Genomic DNA, 12828 nt, shown 5'->3' on the forward strand with positions numbered 1-12828 from the left:
CTTTGAGAAGGGACACGTTGTACAATAAAATAGCAGTTTACCTCCCCACTAAAAGCACTTTAAGAAAACTGTAGAAATTGATGCATGTGTGCAATCACAATAATTTGGCATATGAAATGTAAGTTATAAAACCATCATGTGTTCTTTATTAGGTCATAAATAGGAATTTCAGTTCCCTTTATGTAACACTTTACAATGATTATACCACTTGCAGAGAAAATAACAAGTTGTTGCTGAGCAATTTTATTTTCCATGCAGAGACCTGCATTTTTATATTAATGTTATGTACTACCATGCAGTCAGCTGTAGGCTCGGGTGTGCTGCGTGACGTTCTGCTTGATAGCAGGTATACATGACCTCAGATTGTGTCCTTTTATCCTTCGACCCACAACTGTTCTTCTTATGGCCGTTTCAGGGTCATCCTACAACTGTATTCTTGGAATTTCTGATGGAAATGTAATGAAAGTGCGTGGAAAGATACAGGATTGGTGACACTGCCATAGGCAAATCTAGAAATATGGTAATGGGTGGTCCCAGATCCAAATACTCAAGTAGGTTGGCCCCTTGTGTGGCGAAATTGGGTGCCTTGCCTCATGGAAAGGAGGCCTGGCATCACAAAAAGGGGTGTGGTATTACACATTATACAACACACCGTAATACCCATTACACATTTTAGCATACTCCGTAATACCCATTACACATTTTAGCATAATCCGTAATACCCATTACACATAAGGTCACACACCGTAATGCCCATTACACATTGTGCCACACATCATGATGCCCATTACATACTATATAACAAACCATAATGCCCATTACATATTTGACACATAAGTGCCGCTTACCTACATGCTCATTGCTAGGGGGTTCTGGCTTGATGCCAGGGGCTTCATGCACGATGCCAGGGCTTCATGCTCGATGCCAGTTTATGCTCATTCCCAAGGGGAATACATGCTTGTTGCAAAGGTAGTGAATTGCTCATTGCCAAGGGGGAGTTAAATGCTCATTTCAAAGGGGGAGTGAAGTTGCTCATTGCCAAGGGGGGGGGGGAGGAATTGGTGGTTGCCAAGGGGGGAGGGTTTGCTTGTTGCCAAGGTGGAGGGAATTACTCGGTGCCAAGAGGGAGTGGGACTGACAGCCACTGGTCACACACAATTTTTAAAGAAATGGCAGCCGGGCAGAGAGAGCTGTGCGCTGCACGGCTGCATAGTCTAAGCATGCCCGACAATATTTTCAATTCTCCCGCTGGACTGCAAGCCAATATGAGCTTGTGGTCCGGCAGCCAATCAGGAGTGGCATTGGTGGCTGATATCAATGTAGCAGCCAGGTGAACCAATAAAAGGGTCTACAGGTGTATGGTACAGGCACGACCATTCACAAATTCAATCAAAAGTTCACAAATTCAGCTGTCATAGGAGCCACAGGTATCGCACAACCATCGGGCGTGGGCTTGACCTCCTTAGTTCCAATATCACATTGCGCTGGTGCACATGGAAGAGAAAGGATTTTCCTCTGGGGATCAACATTAATAGTAGAGAGTCCATCTGTAGAGGCAACATGTAGAGGCATGGATGGCCCGAAGGAGATGTGTTGCATCCATATTACAGGGAGATGTGCAGAGTAGTAGAAAGAAAAAAAAGTAAGCAGGCTGCTGAAGAAGGGCACAAAACAGGCGATGGCTAGCACACCGCTCAGTATTTCCCAACCTGCAGTTGCAATATGTGCCCAGTAAAATAGTAGGAGTCAGCAAATGTATACCTCCGAACACGCTGTACCTGCCATGTAGAAGATCCAAATCGTGGAGCTGCAAAATGGCTGCTGTCGCACCTCGTGCACTGAAGCTCACCGTTCAAGGATGGAGGAATGGCCAGAGGAGTCCGAGCACCGCAGGACGTAGCAGGCTCCAGGAATAGTTCCAGTGAACCAGCGGGTGTCTGGAGAAGGAGAAGTGTCCGGCCAGCGCAGCGCCAAGCAGCCGCCGACGGAGCTCGACTCACCACACCGGAAGATCCTGCCACAAGTACCGGGCTCAAGATAAGATTATTCAGCAATATAGGACCAGCGGACTACCACAGGAGATTCCACAATGATTGCCCCACCTGCTCAGCCAGCTCTGATAGGACTCTATTTTAAAATGGATAAATAGGATATTTTGTGGGAGAGCTGGCAGGCACATCTTACTCCCAGCTACTCCCCAGTTTATTTTTACACCACAAATCAGCCCGGTGCCTACTGCACTGGGGTGCCAGGGACAAATACAGGCTTCAGCCTGGGCAGGGGTTATGCTGGAGGGGGGACCCCTTTATTGGGGGGGGGGGTCCCTTGCCTGGGCTGACCAGTCAGGGGGTATAATTCTTTGGCTGGGGGAACTTGTAAAAAAAAGTTTATGCTGATTGTGGCATTACAATACTGGGTGCATGGCTCTGGTTTTTGTCCCCCATATTTTGGAAACCAGGACAGGTCCTTGAGCCTGGTGCTGGTTTAAGAATTCTCTGGGTTATAGCTGTTGGGATATGGAAGGGGGGGGGGGGGGGGGAGAGACAGTTAAAAATGATTTATTTATTTTTTCCTTTTTCCTTTTTTTTTACACAAGGCAGCATTGAATGGATCTGCAATATAAATGGATACGACCGACTACACCACCGGGAAATACAGATTAGTAAATTTGCCTATTCCTGTATTCATATTTTTCCCGAAATACAGACAATTTGGGTCGTATCAATTCGTACCCAGGATTGACCGTATCCTGGGAGCTTAGTAAATTTCCCTGAATGTATCAGACCCTCTAACAATGTACAATTTGAGTGTACTGTCTGGAATCTACCATTAAAGGAAGGGATGGGGACCTAAAATGTCGGGAGCCATCTGGGATTTCCCCTGTGCCCCAGTCTGGTGTTAGCTTGTGGACACGGTTCATGAAAGCTGCCTAATAATGCCTTCGAAATTTGCTGCTGCTTCTTACATTCTTCTGTCAGATCAGCAATCACAGTCTTTTCTGACGGGAGGGTGACATGATGATCTCTGTTACAAGAGCTGATAGCATCAAATTTATTTTCATCTCAATAGTTTTCATTTTCAAAATATGTTGTATAAGAAAAAAATACATAAACAAGTATAAGAAATGTATGAAAGAATTTATACCCGCCAGCGACTTGCTGTAAGCTGAAATGTTAGAAACCTGACAGCTTCCAGATCATATAGAGTACAGTTACTGCATGCTGTATGACTTTAGAATTAAGTGTACAGTTCATGTTGTTTTGTGACAGATCTCTTGTTAGTTATAGGGTGAAAAGCTCATGATACACAGTCTTATGGCAACTTACATCCTATGCCACTGCTCTACAATAAACTCTACTCCATCTGTATTCTTATCTACACATATAAAAGGCTAACTACTGCTCACCTCTATGAGGTGAAGTACCGTGACTGAGGCACTTGATGGACCAAATTACTCCTTTGTGTGCTAAAAGATGACATAACAGAAAGTGAAAACAATTTTTGCAGGGACACTGATCTGTTTCAGACTTGCTGGCTATGGAGAGAGGGACCTGTGCAGATAGAGTTTGAAGGTAGGAGCAGATAGGGACTGGCGGTGGGGTGGAGTGTTTGTGGGATAAAAACTGTCACAGCCCAAAGTGAAAGCAAAAACAGGCACAGCTCAAAGTAAAAGTACATTGCAGAAGCCGTCATTTTGATGGGCTTTTAACTAGTATCATTATATTTTATGTTTGAAGGAAAACGCGAACACATCCCCTCACTAGCGGCCGAAGGGAATTTCTCGCCCCTTCGGAAATAAACTAAACTGACTTTGACTTCCGTCTGAGTCTGCCGAAGAGGAGACGGGCAATGTGATGTCAGCTGCCTGCCCAAGGCAGACATTGGCCCGTCTGTGTTCCCCTGATCTAGCCCCGTTTCCTTCCCAGGCCCTCCCTACCCACAACGAATGACCCGGCGAATGTGTAACTTGCCAAAGTCGTTTGGTGCCAGGGGTTGCACATGTGCAGAAATCCGCATGTGCAAACCCGGTCCATCAGAGTTTGGGCCAAATTCGAATCGCTACGAGTGATCCTGAATCGGCCCCTAAATGTATAATACTATGCTTACAGTATTTTGACTATAACGTACAAAACCAGCAATATTACACATTGGGGCAATGCCTTGGAACAATCCCGTGTCCAAGACTTCTCTCGCGCTGCCCCCCTGCACTGGAACAACCTCCCGCCACCCATCAGGCTTTCTGATTCCCTTACCTCCTTCAAGCACTCCCTCAAAACCCACTTTTTTCAACTAGCCTATCCCTCCTCCTCCTATCCTCTTTTGATCCTCCTATCCTGCCTCCGTTCCTACTTATCCTATTGTTTTTCGTTCGTCCACCCACCTCTTTTTAGTGTGTTAACTCTTATGAGTAGGGCCCTCCTTCCTCACGTACTCACCCTACCTCTTTACCTCACCAGTGCTCCTGCCCGGTTCTTCCCCTCCTCTACTTCATCTTCAGTCTCCTCGACAATTTCGACACCTACATCTGAACTGATGCTGATTTTAGTTCTACCAGCTATACCCCTATTTATGCTGTATTTTATCAACACACCCTGTACGTTACCTTGTACAGTAGTTTGTTTTTTGTTTGCTATGTACGGCGCTGTGGACACTTTGTGGTGCCTTATAAATAAACTACTACTACTTATGTAGACTTTTATTACATATATGCCATGTAAAAGACAAATCATTTATTTGAGAATTGTTTACCAAAACCAGAACTGTGCAACTAAATACAACTAAAACAAAATGACCAAATAAATAATATAAAAGATGAACAATTTCATTATATAAGGAAAGTAAAATTGAAGCATGAAAGATTTTTCTCTGTGGATTGTGTTTGCAGTGGGTCACAAGTCTGGGCGCTGCAGAGATTTTCATTCTGTGATGCGTGGCATGGAATAAAATGTTCTTTAAATAATAGATATTCTCAATGCTCTCTTTTGAACCTACGCTTTTTTTTTCTTTTGCAAAATCTTTCATGGCACCCTCTGTTAATTTAAATCAAAGCGTGTCTTGCCTTTGCCTTTTATAAAATGCCCTTTTTTGCTTGACGTGTTTTGTGGTGCAGTTTGTGATCACACTGTCTCTCTTTCAATCTCTTTTTGATTTCTCCTAATCATGCCACATGGACCTCCCTCTCCTGTGAGTCTCTGATTGTAGGCAGTTACGTCGGTCATGACAGAACCTGAATCTTGTTTCCATAGTAACATACAGTAGGACTATGTTCATACAATTTGTTTTATTCTGTTTATTTCCTTTTACTGGCCAAGTATTTGTAGAATGAATAATATACATATAAATGTCTCATTAAATATAAAGCCAAATATGTGTGGCAGAGATGTTACATAACTGTGTGTTTCACGTGTCGGATGATGCCTACTGACATATTACATGTAATATGTCATTTCCATTTTCCATAGTGCTTTCTTTCTGCAATGTAGAAGAGAAAACCATTATTTTAACCCTACTGTATACAATAATACATACTGTAATTATTGTACTATATGACCATCAAAATAACATTTCTGTTTAAAATTGTGTGGTTGCATTTACACATAAATATATCAACTTATATAGTATATCAGATAGATAGATAATACAGGGGTAGATTTATTAAGCTCAGTGAATTGATAAAGGGTCTGGATTTTATCACCGCCCAATCAGCTCCTACCTGTCATTTTTGGCTGATTGGCCGGTGATAAATTCAAGACACTTTATCACTTCACCGAGTTTAGTAAATCTGCCCCACAGTTCTTTAGTACAATATGATCAATTGATAAAAATGGCTTATGGCTGAAGTATTTTGGATATTGAAGTTTTCCATATTTTGGAAAATTTGAATGAGATATCTTTGTGATGCAAACAGTTTTTACTGTTTTTTTTATGGCCTGTACATTTTTTGGGGTATCCAACTGTCCATTGTAAGTATAGAATAGGGGGCATGGCCATGCCGGTTTTGCCCGTGGCCATGCCCCCTTCTGGATTTGTACCTGTTTTTGCTCTTTAGATGTTGGAGAGTATGCATTTATGTACAGCCTTGGCTAAAAGTTTCAAGAGTGTGAATACTATAGGTGTGATAGTGTCCTCTCTAGTGAAAGTTTTAGCACAGAATTTTAAGATACAATGTGAAAGCTGGCACAGAGTTTGATCAGGAGTGGTATGAAAGGGTGGTGCTCTTGATTATAGAAAAGGGGTGCGCCATTTTATTTGGATTTACCAAACAGGGTACGGCTACTCAAAGGTTCTGCAGATGTGCAGTGGTAGGAGGAATGAGATACACTCAGGGGCGCCTGCAGCATAGTTCAAAATTCACATAGGGGATCCACAGCAACTGCCATTCCCAACTGACTCACTGGCAGTTGGTGTTTCTGCCCTATATGAATTTTGGACTGTGCATGCGTGGCGAGCGTAGTGAGCCCCGCTAGGGGACGCGCATAACTTCACAGGTATATCTGGTTGTCCCTAGGGAGATGCAATAGAGGTAGCGTAGGGGCTTGCTGTGACCATTCTAAACAGCGGTCACGGCTTTGGGGTTCACTCTCTGGATCATAACATTACCCTGTATCAAACAGGCAGCACCTTTCAGGTCCTGTAGCAGCCTAGGCCATGGGTCTTCAAACTGCGGCCCTCCAGATGTTGTGAAACTACAAATCCCAGCATGCCTTGCCACAGTTTTGTTATAAGGGAGTGTTAAAACTGTGTCAAGGAATGCTGGGATTTGTAGTTTCACATCATCTGGAGGGCCACAGTTTGAAGACACATGGCCTAGGCAATGGAGCCATCAGCTGCTGTATTTTCTGGCTGCGTAAGTGCGTACTGCAATGGTATAGAATAGTGGCAGGATGGATGGTACTGAACACGCTCAGGGCCTGTGTTAATGCACCAATGTTTGTTGAGGCTAATGGTGTGCATGCAAAAATATATCGTCTAGGTCCCCATTATTGATTATGGTTAACTTTACAGAATGGTTTCTGGCAGAATATACTGAATTATGATACAATTTTACTGTGCAGCATACTGTACAGAGTGGATTGTGGAAGTGTTGTCCTTGCAAACGCATTGCTGTTCATGCCGGGCTTTCACCTGTCACGGTTTATGAATATAGCCAAGGGCTATTCATCATAGTAGGGTTCGCTAGTTATGGTTAAATCACATACTAATTCTATTATGAGCCTCGAAAATATAATAAGCTTTAGTCTTTCAGATTTAGAAGACATATTTAACAAGATTAAGGACACACAAGGTTTAATCAAATACTAAACAGGCCCAAGCATCGTTAATGACCCCTCACATCTACTGAACATGCAGGTCAATATGGCTATAAAGCCAAGAACCTGTATGTTCAGCGGGTCCCAATAACATCAATGAATGATATTGTTTACCGGCATCGTTCAGCGTGTCCACTCAATATTGGCGACCCACAGACGATATTGGCGTGACCAGGGTCGCCTAGTGTGTATGGGGCTTTACGGTACTATTTTTTTCCTCCTTGATGATGATTTTCCAATTAATTGGATTTCCCCTTTTGGGGCATACAGTATTTAGCATTATTCGACCCCCTGTACCAAAAAGTAACAACTACCACAAATAACTATTTTGGGGTAGTTGATCAAGGGCTGGTTGCCGTGACACAGGCTTTTATTAGTAAAAGGTGCAAACCCTGCATTGGGCATCATGAACAGGTAGGGTTGCCACCTAAGGCATCTTCGATTCCTGGAGATTCCCGGAAAAGTGGGCATAGCTTTGTAAAACGGGCATGACCTCTTCAGTAAAGTGGGCGTGGCCTCTAATACAGACATGTATTGAAGTCCCTATTGTTACATTTAATAACACATTTCCCCTACTGACAACTCCTACACAGAGATACCTCATCCTCCCCTCACCCTGACACCAGTGACAACAACTCCACAGCAACCTCCCCCACCCCCTCACTTCTCTAACATGCATATCTGCCCCAAACATTGACCGTCCACACACACAAATCCCCCCCTCCACACTGGCCTCACCATTTCCTCACCTGAAAGCACAGAGGGCTGTGCCCTGGGACTGATACACAGTAGCAGACGGCTTATCTCTCCTCTGAGGCTCAGTTTGTGAGTAAGCGCTGCTGCAGCATCCTCAGCTGTTAGCTGCACAGTGCTCCTCCATCCTCTCCTCTCCTGCGGCCCTGTTTAAATATTTCTGGAGGTAGAGGGAGCTGTGGGGTGGGCAGCAACTCGCAAGTGCTGGAGACACACTGTGCATGCCCTGTGGCCTTTCTGGGTCCCGGAGCTCGTGCTCCACCGGGAACCACCCTCCCTATGCCCCTGACAGTGTGCACACTCAGTTGGGAGGCTGTGGAGGCTCTCAAAGTCACCCGGATTCCGGGAGAATCCCTGAATCCGGGAGACTGCAAAAATGTCCTGGAGGGTTGCCACCAATTCAGGGAGAATCCAGGAAATCCTGGAAAGGTGGCAACCCTATGAACAGGGCTAGACAATCAGAGAGAGTTCAGAGAATCCCTCTTTGGCAGGCTGTCCCATAGATGTAAGCAGGCTAACGCTCAAAATAAGCTTGTAAATACTGTAGGCCCAGTAATAATGTCCCCATAGAAAACTTAAGGGACGTCTGCTGTGAGCAATGTTGATATAATTGAGGAGATATCTAAGATATCTACAGTACTGATTTCTTTCATTCATCATTTACTTCTGTCTTAAACATGCTGACACAGCTGTTTACGCCTGTTTTAAGTATAGAATTAGTTTGATGAATAGGTCCATTAATTAGCATCTGTATGTCATTCCCCACCAATTCCCTTGCCTTGCCTTTCATCCCCTCATTACCTTGGTTTTATGTTGATATCTGTCTTTAATACCCTGCGAGGTTCCTACTTCCAATGCTTATGTATGCAAAAAAATAAATAAAACTGTTCAATAAAACTTTACATTTAAAAATAATATGCAATATCGAAGGTATTTCTTTTCCTGCATAAATGACATAACCATAGGAAAAATGTGGCATTCTAAATTGGCAAGTGGTGACTTTTGTACGGAGCTAGGTACAGCGTTTGTTTATTACACTGCATGATCTGTATGTTATTTTTACATTAATGTATTGCTCTACATTTTATAATACTTTTACTTTTGTTGATCATTTGTTTTATTTTAACTATTGCAGTGTGTCAGGATCAGCTGTCATGTTTCAAGTGCGTTCAAGTGTCCACAATATGACAACAGAAGATGTGGCAAACGCAGCAGGTACAGTTAATCAGCTTTTCTTATTCAGTAATGATTGTGCCAAACAAGTGTGTTTAAAAATATATTATAAGTTAATTTAAAATATGAGTTTCAAATGCCATAGCTGTATTACCATATTTCGCCTGACTTCCAACTGTTGTAGGTATTACTTATTTTTATATGTGGATTATGCGCTTGCGGATTCTGCTTGGCTATAGTTCATAGTCAACAGTGTAGGCACTTCCTGCAGTTGTCAAATGAAACTTGTGTGGCCAATCAGTGTTGAGTTGAATAGTGAGGTGACATTTTGCTGAACTGTACACTTGTCTCTCTCTCTCTTACACAGTATATCAGTGGTGCATGAAATGTATTATTTTAATAATTACACAAAAGAAAATATCAGATTTTCGTGTTTGCCATTTTATCAATCTTTTTTATTCAATCTTCTTCAATTCAGTTTTGGTGTATTACACAGTCCTCTGCATTATAACCATGGGGATTATTCAGATCTGATCACTGTTGTGTGGATTTGCAAGCCAAGGACTGCACATGTGTATGAATTGTAGCAGCCATGCGTGAGGCCAAACCGCAACAACAATCAGTGATTACTTTTTTTTGCAATCCCCTCGCAGCTTGACTGACAGGAAGCCGCCATTTCACGGTGGTAACCATCCATTTTCTGGGAGTGTCAGAAAAATTGCAGATGTGCCCAGGCATTTTAAGGGAGGGCCTGTGACGTTAGCACCGGCTTTGGTAAGCCTGTCTCTGCCGCAGAGTTGTGGAAGGGTCAGGGTTACGCACACTTGCACAGACTGGAAAAATTATTTAATGTTGAGTGAGTTGGCAATGGATTCACAGATGGCCAGCGATCACTGATCCATTAAATAGCCCTTCGCAGACTTGCATGGATGGGATTTCACTCTGTATGGGCGGCGAATATCTGATCGCAGTCCTCTGCAAATTTGCACAGCAGCAATCAGATCTGAATTAGGTTATGTAAGTACTGTATTTTGCCAAATGATGTAGTGTACAACAGAGACACTATGCAGCATTTTTCTGACTATTCTAAATACTGTAGAACCCATTTTAGCAAACTGAAATCAATATTCCATCTGATTCACTTAATTTACTGCACAAATTCAATAAACTACTAGAATTAATTCAAAGCAAATTAGCAAAATAAGTAATACAAGAGATGTGTTAATAGTACATACAGTATCTTAAAAAAATACATTTTGGTATTTAGTAGTTTTTCAAACTTAATTTACCAAATTAATATTACATAGTACAATATTGTATTTCACTATAACATTGGTTTTCAGTATATGCATTATTCTCGTATTTGGCATGCATTATTAAGCATACATTACGATATTTATCAGTACACAGCTCCCAATATTTGGGACAGTTGTAAACAAGTGGGTTGTGGACTTACCCATCGATGCCGATCTTCCCAGCAGTTGCCAGAACCACCGCTGTCCAGCGGGTCACAGGATTGCTCTGGCCGCTACCACTCGGCCCCTTGTCTGTATGAGTTTCTGCTGCTTGTCACACGGGTGGACACGTTCTTCCTAGCAGTTGCCTGTCCAGTGGGTCACAGCACTGCTCTGGCGGCTCCCGTGTAAGATACTGATCGCAATCTCTCATTCTGAACCACTACCCTGCCTTTTAAACTCTGCATGTGTATGTGTTCTCCATGGGAGATCTGGACACCAGGAAATCACCTACCCTAAATAGCTTTGCAAAATTGCTTAGCACACATCTCTACGCGTGTATGCCCCCAATGTCAATAATGCAGCAAGCTTTTGAAACTGCACTTAGAATGAAAGTCTACACAGAGAGGTGCAATTTCAGTGGGTGTTTGATAGAGGAAACAGGGCCGATGGTAAGCTACTCGCAGTCAAGGGGAAGTAGTCTCTACATCCAAAGATGCAATTGTAATGACACTAGCGAAATTGCACCTGCCATAGATGGTGCATCTTAGTAGGTGTGACCATGGATTACAGCTGCCGCCAGTGGGCAGCTCAGTAAATTGAGAATCGTTTGTGGAATTTCTATAAAGACACAGATGTCATTGTGTAAAGAGACTCAGTGCCGACTGCAACTGCGTCCTCTGAATCAGACCCACAGGGATTCCAAATAATCAGACCTAAAAATGTTAACTTGAAAATATATTTAATCAATGTTACATTGATAACGGCTCCGTATACTAAAAATCTGTTTATAAGAATCACCACAATGTCCCTTTGAAGCATTGTATTGTTTCAGTGATGTGTGTAAGTGACTACCTTTCCATTGTTATGGGGATTTCATCGATTCTGGTTTTTAGAGTCTTCATTACCTACAGTACATTACATTTAAGATGTTTTCTAATATGATTCCCTTTTCTTTGTGAGATTTTAATTTGGAAAACCTGAAATTGATCGTTGGTAATAGGATAGGCAGGAGACAAATAGGTCAATTAATCTACTCAGTCTCCTGTCCAGGAGATCAATATCAGAGACTTGTCATTACAAGAATAATTTGGAACGACACTCAGCGGCTGCTTGCTGCGTTCATCCTGCTTCCAAACTGTAAAGGTTCTTCCTTACCTCTGAGCCCATACACAGAACCAGGCGGAATTCACAATTACTGGGCTGTAGAAGGCATTTTCACAACTCACAACTGTTTAAGCCCCGTACACACGTGGCGATGTAAAGTGCTGTGGAATATGTATGCGCTATATAAATACATTTTGAGTATCCCTTATCTGAAATTCTCGGGACCACAAGCATTTTGGAGAAGGGATTTTTTTTTGTTTTTGAATATTTTTTTCCCATACTTACCTGGTCCCCTGGTGGGGCCCTGATGGTCCCCCAACGTCCATGGTGTCCCCGATGTCCACGGCGGCCTCCGGCATCCTCTTCAGCGGCATCTCTGGTCTCAGGGGTGCATTGTGCGACCGCGCAGTCGCGCAATACCCCCCTGGGACCAGAGATGCTGCTGAAGAGCATCCTGCAGGCCGCCGCGGACATCAGCGGATGAGGTAAGCATTAAAAAAAGGGGTGGGGGAAAAAAACAAAACAAAAAAACGGAAATATTCTGAAAAACTATGGTCTTCGGAATATTTCAGTTTTTGGAATACACAGATAAGGGAGACGTGACCTGTAACTGGTAATAAATAAATCAGCCGACATGTTTGTCGACTGGTGGGAAAGATGGGAGGTATATCCTGTTCCCCGCTACGCTGTGCATAGCGTCTCATATTTTTCATGGAGATGATGTCTATATTAAGGAATTATCTCCTAATTATCTCTTCAGCATATTATAAAACACTGACACTCTGACTAAATAAAAAAAAGGAAGTTGACTTTCTGTACGAAGACAATGACATGGAGAACATTGGAGATTTATAAACAGTAGAAGAACTACAGCTCCACCACGTTTCCTCCTTCCTAAGCATCCAGGTAATGGCTCTTAACTTTATGACAAGTGTTTTCTTGGAAAAAGGTCACAGCTGTCAGTGTAAGGGATCTATGCTAATCTGCTCAGCTGGATACGATTCAGGCAGACCATATTGCAGGAAAATAAC

The 12828-nt window shown here is 42.8% G+C and overlaps 1 protein-coding gene across 1 annotated transcript in view; it reads left to right on the forward strand.

The window, feature by feature from the left end:
* PTPRN2 (protein tyrosine phosphatase receptor type N2) overlaps positions 1-12828 on the forward strand; it is a 947086-nt gene that overhangs the window by 405951 nt on the left and 528307 nt on the right. Inside the window, exon 11 of the mRNA XM_083188999.1 lies at positions 9199-9278. Coding sequence (XP_083045125.1) covers positions 9199-9278 — 80 coding nt within the window. The remainder of the gene's footprint in view (positions 1-9198; positions 9279-12828) is intronic.

The sequence above is a fragment of the Crinia signifera genome, chromosome 5 (genome assembly GCF_055691185.1).
Source record: "Crinia signifera chromosome 5, ASM5569118v1, whole genome shotgun sequence".
Classification (NCBI taxonomy): domain Eukaryota; kingdom Metazoa; phylum Chordata; class Amphibia; order Anura; family Myobatrachidae; genus Crinia; species Crinia signifera.